The 22,420-nt window shown below is 43.8% G+C and overlaps 1 protein-coding gene across 2 annotated transcripts; it reads left to right on the forward strand.

The window, feature by feature from the left end:
• Positions 1–553: 553 nt before the first annotated feature.
• Positions 554–21,120, forward strand: LOC120942919 (interferon-induced very large GTPase 1-like). 2 transcript variants are annotated; one of them, XM_040355873.1, is made up of 4 exons: positions 554–699; positions 8,105–8,496; positions 11,297–11,355; positions 16,006–21,120. In XM_040355873.1, the coding sequence occupies exons 2-4, from the start codon at positions 8,135–8,137 to the stop codon at positions 20,664–20,666; spliced, it is 5,082 nt and encodes a 1,693-aa protein (XP_040211807.1). In that variant the 5' UTR covers positions 554–699; positions 8,105–8,134; the 3' UTR covers positions 20,667–21,120. The 2 variants fall into 2 exon arrangements, with proteins under 2 accessions (XP_040211807.1, XP_040211805.1); XM_040355871.1 differs by having other exon boundaries at positions 554–694.
• The last annotated feature ends 1,300 nt before the right edge of the window (positions 21,121–22,420 follow it).

Here is a 22,420-nt window from a genome sequence, read left to right on the forward strand (position 1 = left end):
ACATAAAAAAAAAACGCTGGGCGGTTGTTCGTTTCTGAATCGGCGTAAATGCTCATTTGCATATTCAACGCGTAAAAGATATGAAAGCGCCACCTAGCGGCCGGCCTGGAATTGCAGCCTAAGATCCGACGGTGTAAGTCACTTACACCTGTCGGATCTTAGGCATATCTTTGCGTAACCTGATTCTATGAATCCGGCGCATTGATACGACGGCCAGACTCAGAGATACGACGGCGTATCAGGAGATACGCCGTCGTATCTTCTTTCTGAATCCGGCCCAGGGACTAGGGAGGGGGGGGGGGAGTTAGAACATGGGTGTAAAAAATTTGTGTAGCGCTAACGTAGGCTTTGCTTTGGGGCCCCCATTTTGCTTGGGGGCCCCCAAATTCCTTCAAATGGCCCTGCCGCACCCTGGTGATTTTTGATCTATTCTATCCACATTAGGAGGGTTAGGTTTACTTTGACGTATTCTCGGTTGGGTAATTGTCATTTAGTTTCGTTTCTACAGAACAGAGAGTATCCGATTTCTCTTTTAAATAGAGGAGCGGCTCCAGAGGCAGGTGAGGTTTATGTTTGCAGTGCGAGCTGGAAGGAATTATTTGCACCAGTGAAGAGAGCCTCACCCTCACCTAAACACTTCGCCCGTCTAGAACGACGTGATAGAGTCTCCTGAGAGCTGCCAAGGGCTGTGAAGGTGAGGTGGGTATTATTGGGTGGCGGGCTGGGAAATAATTGTTCTGCAAACTATTGTCACTATTGTCACTATTGTCACTATTGTGCAAACTTCATAAATCATTTTTTTAGATTTACTAAAGCTATTTAATATGATGACATGACTAAACCACAAACAAAACAAGCAGGCTCTTACATTACATATTGTACTTAATGGTATATATCTAAAGTAAATTTTGTAAATCCGCAGGTTAAGGCCCCTTTTTGTGATTCGGCACTGCGTCGCTTCAACTGACAATTGCGCGGTCGTGCGACGTGGCTCCCAAACAAAACTGAAGTCCTTTTTTCCCCACAAATAGAGCTTTCTTTTGGTGGTATTTGATCACCTCTGCGGTTTTAATTTTTTTGCGCTATAAACAAAAATAGAGCGACAATTTAAAAAAAAAATGCAATATTTTTTACCTTTTGCTGTTATAAATATCCCCAAAAAAAGATATCTAAAAACATTTTTTTTCCTCAGTTTAGGCCGATACGCATTCTTCTACATATTTTTGGTAAAAAAAAAAAAAAAAAAATCGCAATTTATTTATTTGTTTGCACAAAAGTTATATAGCTAGATTCAGAGAGGGCGTCCTAACTTTGCGGCGGCGTAGCGTATCGTGTTTACACTACGCCGCCGTAAGTTAGCGAGGCAAGTACATGATTCACAACGTACTTGCCTGCTAAGTTACGGCGGCGTAGCGTAAATCGGGCGGGCGTAATGGCGCCTAATTCAAATTTAGCTGAGGGGGGGCGTGTTTTATGTTAATGGGGCTTGACCTGACGTGATTGACGTATTTTACGAACGGCGCATGCGCCGTCCGCCTACATATCCCAGTGTGCATTGCGGCAAAGTACGCCGCACGGTCCTATTGATTTAGACATGGACGTAAATGACGTAAAACCCTATTCACGGACGACTTACGCAAACGACGTAAAATTTTCAAATTTCGACGCGGGAACGGCGGCCATACTTAACATTACTATTCCAGCTATTTGATGGAATAACTTTAGGCCTGATAATGCGTTACGTAAACGGCGTATCTGTACTGCGTCGGCCGGGCGTACATTCGTGAATAGGCGTATCTAGTGATTTACATATTCTACGCCGACCGCAATGGAAGCGTCACCTAGCGGTCAGTCTAAAAATTACACTTTAGGATACGAGGGTGTAAGACACTTACGCCGCTCGTATCTGAGCCTAATTTAAGCCTATGTGGTTACCAGAATACGCTTAAATTAGCGCCGACGCAAATTCAGACTTAGGCCGGCGTATCTACTGATACGCCAGCCTAAGTCTCTCTGAATCTAGCTAATAGCGTTTACCAAAATAGGGAATAGTTTTATGGCATTTTTATTAATATTTTTTTTTTTTACTAGTAATGGTGGCGATCTGTGATTTTTTATCGTGACATTGTGGCGGACACATTGGACACTTTTGACACATTTTTTGGGACCATTGTCATTTTCACAGCGAAAAGTGCTATAAAAATGCACTGATTACTGTGAGAATGACAATTGCAGTTTAGGGGTTAACCAGGAGGGGGCGCTGAAGGGGTTAAGTGTGACCTCATGTGTGTTTCTAACTGTAGGGGGGTGGGGCTGGACGTGTGACGTCAGTGATCACCGTTCCTTATATCAGGGAACAGACGATCACTGACATTGCACCAGAGAAGGACGGGGAAGGTTTGTTTACACTCACCTCTCCCCGTTCTTCAGCCCCTGTGACCGATCGCGGGACACCGGCAGCGATCGGGTCCGCGGGTCCCGCGGGTGCGATCCACGGCTGAGCTCTTAAAGGCGGCGTACTTGTACGCGCCTGTGCTGTGCCATTCTGCTGACGTATATCGGTGTTAGGCAGTCCTCAAGTGGTTAAACTTAAATTTCAGTTTAGATTTAAAACAGTAATGGTCATATTTTAGGCTAATAAGCTAGTGATTATCAAACTAATGGCATGGGGGGGTATTAAAAAAAACATTTAACCACTTAACCCCCGGACCATATTGCTGCCCAAAGACCAGAGCACTTTTTGCGATTCGGGACTGCGTCGCTTTAACTGACAATTGCGCGGTCGTGCGACGTGGCTCCCAAACAAAATTGGCGTCCTTTTTTTCCCACAAATAGAGCTTTCTTTTGGTGGTATTTGATCACCTCTGCGGTTTTTAGTTTTTGCGCTATAAACAATAATAGAGCGACAATTTTGAAAAAAATTCAATATTTTTTACTTTTTGCTATAATAAATATCCCCCAAAAATATATATAAAAAAAAAAAAAATTTCCTCAGTTTAGGCCGATACGTATTCTTCTACGTATTTTTCGTAAAAAAAATCGCAATAAGCGTTTATTGGTTGGTTTGCGCAAAAGTTATAGCGTTTACAAAATAGGGGATAGTTTTATTGCATTTTTATTAATATATTTTTTTTACTAGTAATGGCGGCGATCAGCGATTTTTTTTCGGTACTGTGACATTATGGCGGACACTTCGGACACTTTTGACACATTTTTGGGACCATTGGCATTTTTATAGCGATCAGTGCTATAAAAATGCATTGGATTACTATAAAAATGCCACTGGCAGGGAAGGGGTTAACACTAAGGGGCGGGGAAGGGGTTAAGTATGTCCCTGGTCTCCCGGTCCCCACTCTGTAACGAGCAATCGCGGGTGCCCGGCGGCGATCGCGCCCACCGGGCACACGCACGGGAATCGGGGGCGAGCGGGGGGTGCTCTAAGAGCCGACGTTATACTACGGGCTCTCGCCCAGGAGAGCCGACCTGCCGCCGTAGAATGACGGCGGCTGGTCGGCTACTAGTTAAAAAAAAATCTCTTTGGTGATTGCCCAGGCCAATTTTCAGCTGTTAGTGCTGTTACTCTTTAAATGACAATTACACATGCAACACTGTATCCATACGAAATATTTTTTTTGTATTTTTTTTAACACAAATAGAGCTTTCTTTTGGTGGTATTTGATCACCTTTGGCTTTTTTATTTTTTTTGTGCTATAAACAAAAAAAATGACTTAAGATTAAAAAAAATATGGGCCAGATTCACAGAGATCGGCGTATCTCTGTGCGAGCGTAGCGCATCTCATATGCGCTACGCCGACGTAACATAGAGCGGCAAGTACAGTATTCACAAAGGACTTGCTCCCTAAGTTATGGCGGCGTAGCATAAATGGGCCGGCGTAAGCCCGCCTAATTCAAAGTAGGCTGGTAGGGGGCGTGTTGTATTGAAATTAATCGTGACCCCATGTATATGAAACGCCGAACGAACGGTACCCTCTTCTTCAGCGGGCAGTCCTCTTTCAGATAAAAGTGGTCTCTGTGGCGGATGCGCCACAAGATCACTTTTATCGGCACTCGCATGCTCAGAATCACGTTGAATTTACGCCCTAAGATACGACGGCTCAATCGCAACGACGTGAACGTAACCTACGCCCAGCCCCATTCACGTACGACTTACGTAAACAACGTAAAATCCAACAGCTGTTCCGTCGTCCATACCTTAGCATTGGCTGCGCCTCATACAGCAGGGGTAACTTTACGCCGGACGTAAGCCTTACGTAAACGGCGTAGCGGGCGCAAGTACGTTCATGAATCGGCGTATCTAGCTCATTTACATATTCAATGCGTAAATCTACGGAAGCGCCCCTAGCGGCCAGTGTAAATATGCACCCAAGATACGACGGCGTAGGGGACTTACGTCGGTCGGATCTAGCCGAAATTCAGGCGTATCTGATTCCCTGAATACGGCGCATAGATACGACGGCGCATCACAGAACTTACGCGGCGTATCAACAGATACGTCGGCGTAAGCTGACTGTGAATCTGGCCCAATGTTTTTTTCTTACTTTCTGTTTTAAATTTTTATTCAATCACCACTGGTGTTTTTTTATTTTTTGCACTATAAACAAAAAAATGACTTAGAAAGTAAGAACAAAACATATATTTTTTTTAATCTTAAGTAATTTTTTTGGTTTATAGCGCATATATGCGGGCGCTACTCACGTATGTGTTTGCTTCTGCACGCAAGCTCATTTGGACGAGCTTTTAATGCAGAAAGACCGCATTACAAAGGACCAACTGCAACATTTGGAAGCTGCACAGGACCACTTCATCAGGAGTGTGACAAACTGCACACAGTGATATGACCAGGGCTTTTTTTCAGCGGGAACGCGGGGGAACGCAGTTCCGGCACCTCCAGAACTGAATGTATGTAATGGCAAGGGGTGCCGGTGGGTGCTGGAGGGTCAATTGATGATGACTGATATTGCTATTGTTGCTGGAGAGGGTCTATTTTTGCGAAAGAAGAGGGCCTGGGGAGTTCTTCTGTTGCTCGTGGGGGATCTATGGTTGCTAGGATGGGTCTTATGTTGCAGTCGTTGCTGGGAGGGTTGTACTGTTGAGAGAGGGGTCTCTGTTGCTGGCTGCTGGAGGATCTATTTATGTTGGCTACTGGGGAATATATTGTTGCTAGAAAGCATCTGATTTTGCAGGGGGGGTCTGTAGTTGCTGGGGATGTCTACTGTTGCTGATGGGAGATCTATTGTTGCTAGGGGTGGGTCTTATGCTGCAAGGAGGTCAATCTTTGCTGGGAGGATCTACTGTTAAAGGAGCGGTCTAATGTTGCTGGCTGCTAGAGGAACTTTTGATGCAGGCTGTTGGGAGTCCATTGTTGCTGTAGTGGATCTATTGTGCGCTGGAGTGTCCATTGTTGCTTGATCTATTTTATGCCTTTCTTGTTATCATGAACAAATTTCATGCAACATACTTAACACCACAAAATGATACTTGGTTCTGTATTCTCTAAAAGGGGCAGCACTGGGAGGTAGGTAGGGGGTGGAACCAAGGGATGTTGCTCAGAGGCGGGTAGGGGGTGGAGTCAAGGGGCAACTCAGACAGGTGGAGTTCCTGCACCTATTCTCTGAGAAAAAAAGCCCTGGATATGACAATATTTAAAAGTTCAATCCACGAATCGAAACATATAACATCACCCTCATATGTCGTAATCATTCCGCCAAAATTAACATATTTCATAACAGTCTATATTCAACACTCCAATATTGCGAGTTCTTTTTAAAGTGGAGGTCTGGGCAAAAAAAATATTAAAAGTTAGCAGCTACACATGCTGCAGCTGCTGGCTTTTAATAAATGGACACTTACCTGTTGTAACGAGACCCTTGCTCGCTCGCTTCCGCTATCCCGACACTCTTCTGCTACTAGTGAGTCAGCTTGCAGATCGCAACGTCTGATGGTTCGGTCATCCAAGGCTCCGGGATCCGAATTACAGCTATGTGCCATTCGGAATCCATTAGAACAAACACCAGGCAGGCTGTATGTAAGTTCAAACAGGAAGACCTTTATTGGAAGCACACAACACACTTTTAAACAGAATTTGGAACATCCCGCCCCCAACAATCGCTTTCCTATTGGTCAATTGTAAAGTACATGGAGTTCTCCTTCAGGTCCTCATAACCATGCAAATGAGGACTTGAAAATGAGTTCAGCAGGGATTGGTCCGATAGCTTGAATGGAGGGACTGTTATGTGTATTGAGACAGAAGCCCCAGGGGGCAATCAATGTACACAATAGCCAGACACAGAACAATGGAGCCGTCTGGAGCTTTAAGACAGGGAAGAAGACCCCCCACTGTGTAACAGATTTCAAAGAGATACACTTCAGCATTCCAAGGTCCATGACACCTGTCCTGGAGTCCCTTGATGTTGGCACCACAGCTGATGTTTCACATCAGCTGTCGGGTGCTTCCGTCGCCATTGCGGGTAAAGGAACCCGGCAGTGTAGCCTTTCGGCTTCACACCGGGAACCCTACTGCGCATGTGCGAGGCCTGCTCCTCTCTCCTATTAGCCCGGCGGCCAGAAGAAGGAGGAGGAGGTATCCTGTCCCCCCTCCCCCCAAAAGGTGCCAATTGTGGCACCGGAGGGGGGAGGAATCCGATGAGCGGAAGTTCCATTTTAGGGTGGAGCTCCGCTTTAACCACTTCAGCCCAGAGCACTTTTTACAATTTGGCACTGCATCGCTTTAACTGACAATTGTGCGGTCAAACGAAACTTGCGTCCTTTTTTTCCCACAAATAGAGCTTTTTTTGGTGGTATTTGATCACCTCTGCGGTTTTTATTTTTTGCGCTATAAACAAAAAAAGAGCGACAATTTTGAAAAAAAAATTTAAATTATTTTAATTTTTTTCTATAATAAATATCCCCAAAAATGTCTTTAAAAAACAAATTTCTTCATCAGTTTAGGCCGATATATATTCTTCTATATATTTTTGGTAAAAAAAAATTGCACGAATGAACAAAACTAAAAAAAAAATTACAATGCATATCAACAAATATACCATATTTTTTGGCATATAACACGCACCTTACTTTTTCAGGAAAAAAACGTAACTTTTAAATAAACAACTTTGAAGCAAAAAAAGGGTCAGTGCCCATCAATGCAGCCTGATCAATGCCCATTTGAACCCTTATAATTGCCCATCAATGCAGCTTGATCAATGCCCTTCTGCAGCCTCAAAATTGCCCATCAATGCAGCCTGATCAATGCCCATCTGTAGCCTCAAAATTGCCCATCAATGCAGCCTGATCAATGCCCATCTGCAGCCTCACCATTGCCATGAATGCAGCCTGATCAATGCCCATCTGCAGCCTCACCATTGCCATGAATGCAGCCTGATCAATGCCCATCTCAGGGAGGGGGGCGGGATGATAGACAGAACTTCTGGTGATAGACAGAACATTGGTCCAATGCCGGCCCAGGAGACAGGACTTCGTATTACAGAGGCCGCTGAGTAAACAGGAGATTCTCACTGTATGTAATCTGACAGCGCTTGTCCTACCCCCCCCCCCCCCCGTTCTCTCCGAGTCGGCGTATAACACGCACACACTATTTCCAACTGATTTGCTGGGTGAAAAAGTGAGTGTTATATGCCAATAAATACAGTAATTATTAATGAATCGATGTAAAAATTAAACACATTTTCCCGATTTGCACATGTCTAGTGGATAGCGGACGTGTGTCTGCTCAGCTCCCTCCCCCTACCCAGCGCCATTTGCTATGTCACTCCTGGGCCTGCAGATGGGCAAGCGGAGCCCAGGATACATGGTGGGAGTCACTTTTATGGGGGATTTGTGGAAGCAATCGAACAACAGCGCAGCTGCCTGAATGCTTCCATCTGACAGGCAGGAATCTGCTTGTAAGATTTACACACAATGCCGGTGGTGGTAGCCATTGGAAATGTGTGTAAAAACACCAAGTGTCAGGTCCATACAACGTACAGACCTGGCAGCAAAAGGGTTAATTTAGTCATTTTGCGTCAACGGTTTGTATATTTGGCTTTAAACTGTTTATATCTTAACCAAAGTCTAAATGTTACAGGATATATTCCATCATACTCCAGATGATGAGATGGAAGAATACAACATCCCACCATGTGACCCAATTCCTGATCACTCCGGAGTCACATCCCAGCACGACGCTAGTGAAGAAAACCACAATGAGAAATCTGAAGATGTTCCACATCAGCAAAGCAACACCGACACCTACAAAGCAAGTCCACAAAAGAGCGTTCTACAGCCAGAATGTGACTCCTCCTCCGAGGAACCCAAAGCTGAACCAGACCTTAACACCTCATCACAGACAGAACCCCTGCAAAATGTCAAGGACCTCGCTGATAGTGACAGTGACATGGATATAGAAACGGCATCATATGTACTCTGTGCAGATTTTTATGGTGAAGAGCATACATTTCCCGAAAACACCGCACACAGGTGAGTGAGTACAAGACTATAACATAGTTATAGTAATTTCTAGGCAAATGGCTGAGCATGAAGATGAATTACACATATGAGAGCTGATTTACCTGGCCAATTTTTAATCTTCTTTAAAATTTGTGTTCTGTTAAAGTGGATGTAAACCCTCACATATATCCAGTGAAGTGAACAGCCTCAGATGATACAGAGAGATGAAACACATCTCCTTTAGGAGTTAACCACTAGGGGGCGCTGTAGGGGTTATGTGTGACCTCATATGTGTTTCTAACTGTAGGGGGGGCGGGGCTGGACGTGTGACGTCATTGATCGTCTTTCCCTATATCAGGGAACAGACGATCACTGGCCCAGATTCAAGTTGCGCGGCGCAAGTGCTCCTGATTCAGGAACCTCGTTACACCGACTGCAGCCTAGGATGTGACAAACATAAGCCTCCTTATGCCTTCACATCCCAGGCTGCATTCTTGCGTTGGCCGCTAGGGGGCGCGGCCTTTGTGATCGGCGTGTAGTATGCAAATTGCATACTACCACCGATTCACAAAAGTTGTGCGGGCCCTGCGTACGCAAGGTACGGAGTTTCCGTACGGCGCCTTTAGCATAAGGCTGCTCCTGCTAATAGCAGGCGCAGCCAATGCTAAAGTATAGCTGCGCCTCCCGCCCGTGAAATTTAAATTTCACGTCGTTTACGTAAGTGAACCGTGAATGGCGCTGGACGCCATTCACGTTCACTTAGAAGCAAATGACGTCCTTGCGACGTCATTTGCCGCAATGCACGTCGGGAAAGTTTCCCCACGGAGCATGCGCTGTTAGCTCGGCGCGGGAGCGCGCCTAATTTAAATGATTCCCGCCCCCGGCGGGATCATTTACATTAGGCGCCCTTACGCAGGGCTAATTAGCATAGCGCCCGCGCAATTTACGGAGCTACTGCTCCGTGAATCGCTGGGCAAATGGAAATATTTGCGTGGGCGCAGAGAAAAATCTTTGCTCTTTGCCCACACAAATATTGCTCCATTCTACCTGAATCTGGGCCACTGACATTGCCACTGTGAAGAACGGGGAAGGTTTGTTTACACTCACCTCTCCCCGTTCTCCAGCTCCTGTGACCGATCGCGGGACACCGGCGGCAATCAGGTCCGCGGGTCCTGGGGTCACGGAGCTTCGGTCCGTGTCGCGGGCCTGCGCCGGCGACCCACGGCTGGGCACTTAAAGGGGACGTACCCTTACATGATTGTGCCCAGCTGTGCCATTCTGCCGACGTGTATCGGCGGTCCTTAAGTGGTTAAAGGGGTTGTAAAGGTACAATTTTTTTTTCCTAAATAGCTTCCTTTACCTTAGTGCCGTCCTCCTTCACTTACCTCATCCTTCCATTTTGCTTTTAAATGTCCTTATTTCTTCTGAGAAATCCTCACTTCCTGTTCTTCTGTCTGTAACTCCACACAGTAATGCAAGGCTTTCTCCCTGGTGTGGAGTGTCATGCTCGCCCCCTCCCTTGGACAACAGGAGAGTCAGGACGCCCACTAACATACAGCTCCTTCCTCTATCTGAAACATAGAGAGCGTCCTGACTCTCCTGTAGTCCAAGGGAGGGGGTGAGCATGACACTCCACACCAGGGAGAAAGCCTTGCATTACTGGATAACGGTGATAGCGCCCTCTTGGGTCGCTTTATGTGCTTATTTTGAATGTTATTGATGTACATAGTTAGGTTTAAGTGTCTTCTAGTGTATGGGAAACCTTGGTTCAATAAACAGGATTACACTATTTGCTGCTGTTCTTGTTTTCATGACCTGGTTTGGAGCTCCTGTACCTGCTGATCCTGCTGGATGGCGATGATCCATTATAAAGTGACTGATGAGACATCTCACTTAAAGCGGGAGTTCACCCTAAAAGAAAAATGTAACCTTAGATTGAGGCTCATTTTGTGAAGGGGAATCGGGTGTTTTTTTAAAAATCGAAGCAGTACTTACCGTTTTAGAGATAGATCTTCTCCGCCGCTTCCGGGTATGGGTCTTCGGGACTGGGCGTTCCTATTTTGATTGACAGGCTTCCGACGATCGCATCCATCGCGTCACGAGTAGCCGAAAGAAGCCGAACGTCGTTGCGGCTCTATACGGCGCCTGCGCACCGACGTTCGTCTACTTTCGGAAAATCGTGACGAGATGAATGCGACCGTCGGAAGCCTGTCGGAAGACTGTCAATCAAATGGGAACGCCCAGTCCCGCAGCCCATACCCAGAAGCGACGGAGAAGATCGCTCTCTAAAACGGTAAGTACTGCTTAGATTTAAAAAAAACACCCGATTCCCCTTCACAAAATGAGCCTCAATCTAAGGTTAAAAATTGACATTTCCGGGTGAACCTCCACTTTAAGGCCCATTTTTATAAGCCTTCTGGCGAGTTTAACCCCTTGGGGGTGTGTGCATCAGGAGGTGGATTGCGATTACTGGTCTTTCTGGTGGAAGGTGCACACTAGGATTACCACTCATACATACACCATTCAACACTTTGAACTGTTTACATCACCTTTACTACATATTAATACTTTTTAATCAGTGGTTTTTACCACGGGTCTATTACTATTTAATTCTTAGCTCTGTTTTGTGTATTTTAATGATTCAGACACTGGACTGTTTTATTGTTATACCGTCATATATATATATATATATATATATATATATATATATATATATATATACCTTAATGAATTGCAGTAACTTTATATTTTTTTACTCATATAAATGACCCAATTAAAAAATAAATAGTTTGGGTTCTCGCAGTTAAATATCTTGTCCCCTTTTTCTCAGTGTTTCTCCAGAAGAGACTCCAGAAGAATCCCAAAAGTCGAGAAAAGAAATCCAAGATGGTGAGTTATATAAAACTAGTATAATTAATCAACACAGAAGTACAACATACAGAATATATGATAAAAAGTAACATAGTATTATTAATAAATCCAATTATTTATAAAAGACAACTTAAAGGAGAAGTATGGGTTTGTTTTAGGGTTAGGGTTGTCCCGATACCACTTTTTTAAGACCGAGTACAAGTACCGATACTTTTTTTCAAGCACTCGCCGCTACCGAATACCGATACTATTTTTTTATGTCATGTGTCAGTATTTTTTTTATTTTACAATTTTAATTTTTCAATTTTTTTTGTTGTTTTTTTTACAATGCTTTCTTGGGGGGGGGGGGGGGGGTGGATGTGTCAGTGTGTTTTTTATTTTAATATGTATAATTTTTTACAATTAATTATTTTTATTATTTATTGCTATTTTTATTTTCTTAGCCCTGTTGGGGGGCTTTGGTGAGATATCAGGGGTCTTAACAGACCTATGACATCTCCCCTTTGAGACAGAGAAAGGCACTAAGGACCAGTCCCTTTCTCAGCTGCACTGGAAATGAATGGACAGGAGACAGAGGCTCCTCTCCATTCATAAACTGAAACATCGTAAACACAGTTTACGATGCTCAGTTATATGAATGGACAGAGTCAGTGATCACTAACTCTGTTCATTCGAAAAAGGTAGGAGCCGGGTTTAACGGCTCCTACCGCCGCTCTCCATCCTGACAGAGGGGGCGGAGGAGGACATGGAGGGGGACACAAATTACGGAGGGGGTAAGCAGCAGCACGGAGGGGGGACATGGAGGGGGAGAGCAGAACAGAGGACAGCAGCAGCACGGAGGGGGAGAGCAGAATGGAGGACAGGGAGAGAGTAGAACGGCAGTGGCACGGAGGGGGGAAACGGAGCATGGAGGGGGAGAGCAGAACGGAAGCGTCACGGAGGGGAAACACAGGAGCATTGAGGGAGACAGCAGAACGGCAGCGGCACGGAGGGGGGACACGGAGCATGGAGGGGGAGAGCAGAAAGGCAGCGGCACGGAGGGGGGAAACGGAGCATGGAGGGGGAGAGCAGAACGGCAGCGTCACGGAGGGGAAACACAGGAGCATTGAGGGAGACAGCAGAACGGTAGCGGCACGGAGGGGGGACACGGAGCATGGAGGGGGAGAGCAGAAAGGCAGCGGCATGGAGGGGGGACACAGGAGCATGGAGGGAGACAGAAGAACGGCAGTGGTACGGAGGGGGGACACGGAGCATGGAGGGGGAGAGCAGAATGAAGGACAGCAGCGGCACGGAGGGGGAGAGCAGAACGGCAGCGGCACAGAGGGGGGACACGGAGCATGGAGGGGGAGAGCAGAACGGCAGCGGCACGGAGGGGGGACATGGAAGGGGAGAGCAGAACGGAGGACAGCAGCAGCACGGAGGGGGAGAGCAGAATGGAGGACAGGGAGAGAGTAGAACGGCAGCGGCACGGAGGGGGGAAACGGAGCATGGAGGGGGAGAGCAGAACGGCAGCGGCACGGAGGGGAAACACAGGAGCATGGAGGGGGAGATCAGAAAGGCAGCGGCACAGAGGGGGGACACGGGAGCATGGAGGGAGACAGAAGAACGGCAGTGGCACAGAGGGGGGACACATAGCATGGAGGGGGAGAGCAGAATGAAGGACAGCAGCGGCACGGAGGGGGAGAGCAGAACGGCAGCGGCACGGAGGGGGAGAGCAGAACGGCAGCGGCATGGAGGGGGACACAGGAGCATGGAGGGAGAGAGCAGAACGGATGGGGAACTGGAGGAGGATACAGGGAAAGTCAGGTATCGGTAAAGTAAAAGTATCGGAACATTTTCCCCGAGTACAAGTACTCGGGGAAATGCTTGGTATCGGTCCCGATACCGATACTAGTATCGGTATCGGGACAACCCTAGTTTGTTTGTTTTTCCCTAATCATACCGAATTATACCTACCTAGGTGCTGCATCTGTCCCCCAGCATCTCTGCACTGATAACCGAGCCATCGAACATCGGCAATGGCTCGGTTCTCTTGGCTCCCCAAAAGGAGAGCTACTGACTGTCAATCAGCATCTCTCCTGCACTGCTGCTCTATACTCACTGGAGTGCTGAGCTGTGGAGGGGCGGGGAGCAGCTCACTGAGAGGCTGAGGCTGCCATCAGTCCAGATACCTGGCGGAACCAGATTTCCAAAGTCGAGATGACGCGGTACCTGGACTGAACTTGGTGACATCAGCAGGGAGCGGACTACAGACCACTCTCTGCTGAAAACAGGTCACAGAAGTGACCCTTAGGAGAATCCCAGCCAAACAAGTCCAGGCTGGATTTCTCCTTTTAAAAAAAAAAGAAACACTTATTCAAGTCTAACAGAGACTATATAAGATATCAAAAACGAAATGCAGTTTATTGGAGATGCCTGCCTATAGCACAGGGGTGTCAAACTCAATTTCATTGTGGGCCGCATGGGCATTATATTTGTCCTCAAAGGGCCAGTTGAGCACCACCTTACACCAGATGTTACGAGTCACCCACCCTCTCTTACATCACAGTTCACACCCTTTACCTTGTGCAGCTGCCGGGAAGAAGCTGGAAAGCAAAAAGTGCAGGGTCTAGAGGTAGACCAGAGGGGGGTTGGAGCCAGCTGAATGGCGAGACCAGGAGAGGGCAGAGACCAGGGGGTTCTGCGCCTAGATCTGTAGGAGGCACGGGTTCAGTAGAAGGAGTTATGACCTCCTCTCTGCTGCCAACTGCTGAGATGGGGAGGGGGGGGGGCAGAAATGAGACTCTCTGCAGCTGCACAGAGAAGGGCAAGATCTGGCAGAGGAGATATGTGCTCCTCTCTGCTGCCAGGGTTATAACCCCTTTAAGTGTGGCACCCTAATAGTGGTAAACAACTGGAGCTATAGAAGGAGAATGAAATGTAGTACTGAAAGGTCTGTAACAATTTCTGGAGATGGAAGGCAAGCCAGCAGTGGCAGCATCAGATGGCAATGGTGATAAAGCTGCAGTAGGAGATAGTAATGGAGGCAGAAGATGGTAATGGTGGCAGGCCAACAGCTGTGGTATTATATTTTTTTGTGGTATTAGTGTTTTGGTATACATGATCATTTTTTATATAGGGGAATCTGTCAACTGTGTCTCAGAATACAAGTGTTGACTGTGAGATGTAACTTGCAGCAAGCAATTGTCAAGATTGGATGTATTGGCAGCTGTTTGTTTTTTATTTTGATGAATCCGCACTCCTCGTTCATTGTGATTGATGGGGGTCTGCATTGCTGGATGACATAATTGACTTTTTTTGTATAAAGGACTTGTCAAAGTGTGCCTGTGTGTCTTTTTACTTTTCTTTTTTTTGTTAGTGAATATGTAGGAGTACCCTTTACTTTTTCATGTGGGGGGGTGGTAACTCGGAGCTCCCTTGTTTTTTAGGGAAGCTTCCAAATTCCGATAAACCCCCTACAAGCAAACTTACTCAAAAGCTGGGCAAGGGTTGTAGGGCAAGAGGCTCTTGTCCTCATCAACATCTGGACAAGGGGTGTCCCCCCAGACAAGACCATCCCCATTTCGAGTGCATGTTGCCTTATATATTTGCCTCAGTGTTGGTGGTTGGTGTGATGAAGAATGCCCAAGCAATGTGTCTGATGAAGAAAAAATTCCCTGTTGTGGTGGGGGAAAGAATCTGTGAAAGGAGGAAAGCCCTGACATTGGTACCTATTGGAGAAAGATTGCTCTTAGGTCTGAGTCTTTGGGAGTAGGGTATTCTCTTTTGTCAGTAGTCAGTGTAGAAAGAAGGCCCTACCATAAGTATTAGTGTGAGGAAAATTGCCCCATTATTGCTGCTTTTGGGAGATGGCCAGTGGGATGATAAATGCCCTAAATTTATGTTCGAGAATAGAAGAAAGTCCTATCATTTGTGGTCAGTGGGCTGAAGAATGCCCTAGTGTAGGTGTGTGGGCAAGTAAAAATGCAATGGTGATTGTGTTCAAGTGAAGAAGACCTCCCCGTTGTCCATGGAAGAAGTCTTCACCGGATAAAGAAAGCCCAGAGTCAGTGTCTGTGGGAGAAAGAATGCTCTGGTGTTGGTATACATGAAAGGAAGACTGCCAAGGCATTAGTATCACTGTGAGAAAGAATGGCCCATCATCTTTGGTCTATGGGGAAAGAATGCCCCAATATTGAGTGAGTGAGTAAGTAACTTGTACAGCGCTACAAATGCAAACTAAATCGCCTCAAGGTGCTTTTGCCATCCGGTGTCGTCCTTATCCTTCAAAAGAGGTAGGTCAATTAGTTTCAATAAAAGCAAATATGACCATACATTGGCATTTTTATGGGTGGTAATGGTCAATGAGTTGAAGAATACCCCCAGCATTTGTATCTGAGGAACGGTAATGCCCCATCATTTGTAATCAGTGGGATGAAGAATTCCTTGATGTTTCTGTCCATGGGAGGAAGACCTCGCTAGTGACCTCACTAGGAAATGGGGTTTTGGGGATCGCTATAATATTATATGGAACACACAGTTTAAGATTTAGTGTTTGCATTAGCAAATGGTTCATTGTTTTGCCGATTAAATGTGAGAAATATCAATCTGCAACTCATAATATTGTGTGTAAATGTTCTTGTAATTTTATTATTGAGGATAATTACATCTGTTTATAATTATTTCTAGAGAAAGAATTTATCTTCAAGGAGCTGCTAGAAATGATGAAGATTGACACTAAGAAAACCTTAAAACTGACCCTACAGAAAGTTCTTGAAATTGGTCCAGAAAGTTTGATGACAGACGACCCTTCCAATGATGATAATGCATTATGGTATTTTGTAAGAAGGTTGATGTCACTAAATGGGGAAGCCAGAAACATAAACAGCCTTTTTATGAAACCAGAGGAGAGTGAGAGTAATCAGGATGACAGTTTAATGTGTCTTATTGAAAGTGACTTATTCAGTTACATCCACCCTCTTGATGTGGTTTCTGCTGCCTTTCATTGCTCAGACCATTTCCTGCAACAGGAAATGATGTCAAAAATGTCAATGTGTCAGTTTGCTGTCCCTCTGCTGTTGCCCGATACTGATGGCCCAGAATGCACCTTCATGCTGTGGGCAATGAGGGGCATAGTAAAGAAATGGAGACCTCAGTCATTAAAAGGCAGCAAAGGATTTATAGAGAACAGCTTGGTTAATGTTCCAACGCCAACTATCTCACTTGTAAGAATGGGGAATTGTAGGCTATCAAAGTCAAAAATTCTAAATCAGCTTCTGGGCACAACACAACACCAACATGAACATTTTGTCCACAGGGATATGGAAGGTGGAAATGCTGAAAGGAAAATATCAGATGGGTTGGTGGAAATTTCCTGGTATTTTCCTGGTGGTAAAGGTAAATTTCCAGAGCCTGTGGCTTTTACCAATCTTCGAGGAAAACTTGAGTCTAATGTAAAGCAGTTCAACTTTCTGACAGAAATCTCATCAGTCATTGTAATCCTTACAGACGGCATCAGTAAGGACCAGTATGAACTGTTAATGAAGTATAATGGCCACGATACAAAATATCTCTTCATTATTGTCCCAGCAGACAACCAAATGATGGAGGACACACAGGAACGACTAAAGCTCTTGACACCTGTATTAAATTTAACCCAAGACAATATCTTATTGATTCCAAGAAGTACAAATGAGACAACAGCTGGTTTGAAGCTTTATTCATCACTTCTGTCAATAGTTCAAGATGACATCAAAACTCTCAGTCTAGAAAAAATGGCCAATCAAGCCTCCAGACACGGGATCCGGATAGATGAGGACTTTGAAGAATGTCATAAAGCAAAACTGAAAGCAATAGAGATAACAGATGAGATAGAAGATGTTGTGCAATATAAAAAAGATACAATGAAACTACAAGCAGAGCCACTGAAAGAAATGGCCAGATTAGAAAAGGAGATGTGCCAAATGAAAGGACAGGGGAATAGTAATGGGGAAAAATACAAATCTAACCTAAGACAACAGTGTAACCTAATAAGACAAGACCAATGGGAATGTGAAATTCCAAGTGGAATATCCAAATTTGTAAATGCACTCACCTCAACAAATAGATTGGAAAAGTTCTATTTTTTACAGTGGTTAAAATTTCATCTTGATGTTGAGGCAAGAGAATGCCTTTACCCTTTACAAGCTCAATATAAAGAAATGTGTAATTTATCTGGCAAGCAGAAAGAGCTGACCGAGTTAGATCAGAAGATATCTGATAGTTCATTGGGTATTGAGCACTTTCTGAGAGAAGTGGGTCAGTTCTATGAAGCCTGGCATTCCATGGGAAAAAAGGGAAAATCAACAGACATAAACTTTGAATGTCTTCCTGAAATAGCTGCAGATCTCCTGTTGGATGGGTTTCCTCTGGAGCTGATAGACGGAGAAGCCTCTAGAATTCCATTACAATGGATAAAAGATGTACTGAGAGAATTGGATAGGAAAGTCAAAGGAAAAAGCAGACTGAGAGTAATAACAGTTCTTGGGGTGCAGAGTACAGGGAAATCCACCCTTCTGAACACCATGTTTGGGTTGCAGTTCCCGGTGGCCAGCGGACGATGTACACGAGGAGCCTTCATGACTCTTCTGAGAGTGAAGGAAAATTTCCAGGACGATTTGAGCTGTGAGTTCATATTGGTGATTGACACCGAAGGACTGAAAGCTCCAGAATTGGATTCTCTCGAGGGCAGCTATGAACATGATAATGAATTGGCGACATTAGTGATTGGATTGAGTGACATCACCTTAATTAATATGTCCATGGAAAATACAACAGAAATGAAAGATATTTTACAAATTGTTATCCATGCTTTTCTTAGGATGAAAGAAATCGGGAAAAAACCCAACTGCCAATTTGTACATCAGAATGTGAGTGATGTATCAGCTCCTTCCATGAACATGAGGGGGAGGAAGAAGCTGATGGACCAATTAGATGAAATGACCAGAACTGTGGCAGTTATGGAGAACAAGACTCAGTTTAACTATTTTTCTGATATCATGGAGTATGACCTAGAACATGACAATTGTTACATTGCTGGTCTTTGGCATGGAGTCCCACCAATGGCTTCCGTCAGCAGTGCGTACAGTGAAAATGTCAATGAACTAAAACAAAAACTACTAAAGTTCATGAAAGACAGACATAATACACACAACATTAATGAATTTATTTCATGGGTATCTGATTTATGGAGTGCCGTAAAACATGAAAACTTCATATTTAGTTTCAGAAACAGTGTGATAGCGAAAGCCTACAACCAGTTATCTATAAAATATTCTGAACGTGAATGGAAATTCAGTAAAGTGATGCATGAATGGTTCACTAAATCTGAGACACTGATCAAGAATCAGTCTGATGAAACGCTGGAAGCTAAAGCCAATGAATGTTATAAAGAAGCAGAAATTCTTCTCACAAGAGAGGAAAAAAAGATTTTAACTTGGTTGGAAGAGTATTTCAGTAAAGAGACAGATGGTGCCCAACTAATAAAATACAAAACAGACTTTGAGATCAGTGCTCAGAGCCTGAGAAAAAGTCTGGAAAACTCTTCAATCAACAAACTTAACAAAACTATTCAGATACAAAAAGAACACATCAGGATAGAACTTTTATATAGTCAGCACATCGAAAAAATTGAACAGAAGGTCTACAACTTTATAGAAGAGTGTAGAAAGAAAAAACATGAGCCAAATGATGCTGAATTGGAGGAGGAACTTGAAAGAATCTGGGAAAATGCAACCAAAGATCTAGAGGTAAATCATCGTCCAGAGCGTGACATTGAGGGAGAGATGTTACTAGTGCTCACCAAGGACATGAAAGAAAGAGGTTCTGGTGCGAATGAAAAATTACAGAAGACAAAACATTTTCCCAAACCCAAGGGGCAGCAGAATCCATCATTTTATCATCACGCACGCTCAATTTTTAATCAATTTAACCAAGCATATAGGAAATGGAAAGGGGAATTCCAAATTGAAGATTTTTTCCAGAGTGTGTTACGTAAATGTAAGAAGTATTCAAAAAAACAAACACAAAAAGATGTGGACTATGATGACACATACTGTAGAGAAATATTGAAGATCATTGATGAAAATTGTAAACATTCTGATGCAAAGAATTCTTTTTCAGCTGTTAATGAATTGGACTTGAAGTTGAACATTTTGGGACACGTTCTTGTTGATTTTCAGACGATGCATTTTAATTTTTTAAAAAAGAATGACCCCCATGCTAGGATCAATTCCCTGAAGCCACTATACTTTGATACATTCAAAAATGTTTTTCAGAAGAAAAATGAGAGCAAGAGCCTCACTGAACGAGTCTGTAAAGATGTTTTTAAACCATCGCTAACTGATCATATTTACAGAAAACTTGGAATTGAAATGGTAGATGACATCACTAATAGCAAAGGTTCTGAAAAATATACCTCTAGAATGTTTTTCCAGTTCACTGTTCTAGAGAACCTTCTGGAGGAAGACATTTTCGAAAATTATGTGGAATACTCAAGTGACTATAAAAACTTTGTAAAATCCTGGATAACTAACTATATTGTAGAAGAATATACAAATATCAGTACTTTACAAGAGAGAATTCTGTCTGATATCATGGGACGGGTCAGATCTAGTCTCACAAATCCCCCAACTTTAAACCTTCGAGGGGTTTCAGATTTTTTGTCCCATCTGTGTGAGAAATTGAACAGTGATCTGGTGTTACCACAGCAGACAATGAAGGCAATCATTTTTGAAAATTCGGCAACTATTGAGGATTTTATTGATTATATGAAGAACAGCCTGACTGAGACACAAGAAGATATCCGAGCTGAACTGCAATCTCTGAGTACAGAAGACGTTCTTTCCAGACTTGTAGTGAAGCCTCAGGATGAACTGTTCAAGAAGGTGTTTGGGTGCGGGAAGCAATGTCCTTTCTGCAAAGTCCCCTGTGAGGCTGGAGGGACGGATCATAAAGAGCACTTTGCATCCGTACATCGCCCAGAAGGACTAGGACGTTACAGATGGAGAACAACACAAGTTCTTTGTCATGATATTTGTACTACCTTAGTGGTTGGCAACACACATTTTGCAAATCATCTCACAGAATTGGAATCTCATCCCTTCAGGGATTATAGAGATTTCTACCCAGACTGGAAAATTCAACCTGATGAGAGTATTGAAGCTTCTGACTACTGGAAATTCATTCTCAAAGAGTACAATGAGCAGTTTGCAGAAGAGTATAATGCTAAACCAGCAAACTATCCTGAGGAATGGGACAGTCTGACCAGAGAGATGGCAAAGGAAAGTCTTCAGAAAACCTTCAATATGTGACAAGACACAATGAAATGTAGGTCTCTCTCTCATCTAATGTATGTACAGTGCTCAGCATATGACATTACTTACATCATTTACATGACTGATAATCCAGTACAGGCTCATTAGACTGCTCTTTTTCTTGTTCCTCTTTCTCCTGCATTTGCTATTTTTAATACTTTGGAATACATTTATACATATTATGGCCAAATATTTGTGGAATACAGAAAAGCACACCTATATTAGTTTGTTGGAAATTCTAGTACAAATTAATAAGACATTTTTCCCCTTTCCCCTCATCTGGGAAAACTTTTGGAGGGTGTCTGTGGGATTTTGTGTCCATTTGTGAAGTCAGGTACTGATGTTGGATGAAAAGATTTGGCTCATCATCAATGTTCCAAAGGTGTTCAGTAGGCTTGGGGTCAGGGCTCTGTGCAGGACAATCAAGTTTCGTCACACCAAACTGGTCAAACATTGGCCCAGATTCACAAAGCACTTACGTCGACTTATAACACGTTACGCCGACGTAAGTGCAAATGTGCGCCGGCGTATGTGTGCGGCAGACCCACAAACCAACATGCGCCTAAAAACAGGCTACACTCCGCCGACGTAGCTTGCACATGCCAGCGTAGGGTGGGCGCACATTTAGGCTGGGTGCATGGTGCTGCTCCCATTGATTAGCCATTCAAACATGCAAATGAGGGAAATACGCCGATTCACGAACGTGCGTGTGCCCGGCGCATGCTACGCGGATGCATGTAAGTTGTACGTTCGGCGTAAAGTTATTCCCCATGTGTATGCCCGCCCGCGCATAGGACTTTCTTTAGTTTGCTGGGCTTTAGCCCCAGATCTTTTGTAGGACTAGCAACGCCCCTGTCTACAATGTCTTTGTATGATTTAGTAATAACAGAAACCTTCATTGGAAAAACCTAAACCACTTTGGAGGCACATACCTTTGGCTGTATATTGTGGCTTCTAACAGAAGACCTCCTTTCATGATTTTGTGATAGTTCAATAAAAAAATCGAATGAAAAGTTGAATTTCCTAGAACATATTTTATGATTTATATGATATTCTTTAAAGTATTGTACTATGTTGCTCAGTTTATGTGGCTCTACCAAAAAACCTAAAGCAACATTTACATAGCTACTAATTATGAAGACTTTGTAACGTGAAATGTCAATGTATTTTCTAATATTACAAATCAAATGATCACACCTATGCAAATGCTGACAATTATTTTTGTGTTTGTCTCAATGGTTAAATCAAAACATAATATGAGGTTACAATTAGATATGTGTGTACTAGAGCTGCGCGATTCCCGCCAAAATGAGAATCACAATTTTTTTGCTTAGAATAAAGATCACGATTCTCGCTGCGTAAAAACCTTTCACATTATACAAAAAAAAAAATTGGGCTAACTTTACTGGTTAGTTTTTTTTTTTTTTTTTTTTAATCATTAAAGTATTTTTTTCCGCAAAATATTCAATTTGAAAGACCGCTGTGCAAATACAGTGTGCCATAAAATATTGCAACAACCACCATTTTATTCAGTAATTTTCTAGCAATAACATATATTTTAACTTAAAAACAACAAATGTCAAAAAAACATATAGGGCCAGATTCACAAAAGAGATACCACGGCGTATCTCATGATACGCCATCGTATCTCTGTGATACGATTGTTGTATCTATGCGCCTGATTCATAGAATCAGTTACGCATAGATAGCCCTAAGATCCGACAGGTGTAACTTGTGTTACACCGCCGGAT

Source organism: Rana temporaria, chromosome 6, assembly GCF_905171775.1.
Source record: "Rana temporaria chromosome 6, aRanTem1.1, whole genome shotgun sequence".
NCBI lineage: Eukaryota > Metazoa > Chordata > Amphibia > Anura > Ranidae > Rana > Rana temporaria.

Bases quoted from the DNA above. Each gene is read 5' to 3' on its own strand.
- LOC120942919 (XM_040355873.1), top strand. From the start codon at position 8,135: ATGGAAGAATACAACATCCCACCATGTGACCCAATTCCTGATCACTCC. The intron at 8,497-11,296 runs GTGAGTGAGTAC...CCTTTTTCTCAG, and splicing joins CCCGAAAACACCGCACACAG to TGTTTCTCCAGAAGAGACTC. The intron at 11,356-16,005 runs GTGAGTTATATA...AATTATTTCTAG, and splicing joins GAGAAAAGAAATCCAAGATG to AGAAAGAATTTATCTTCAAG.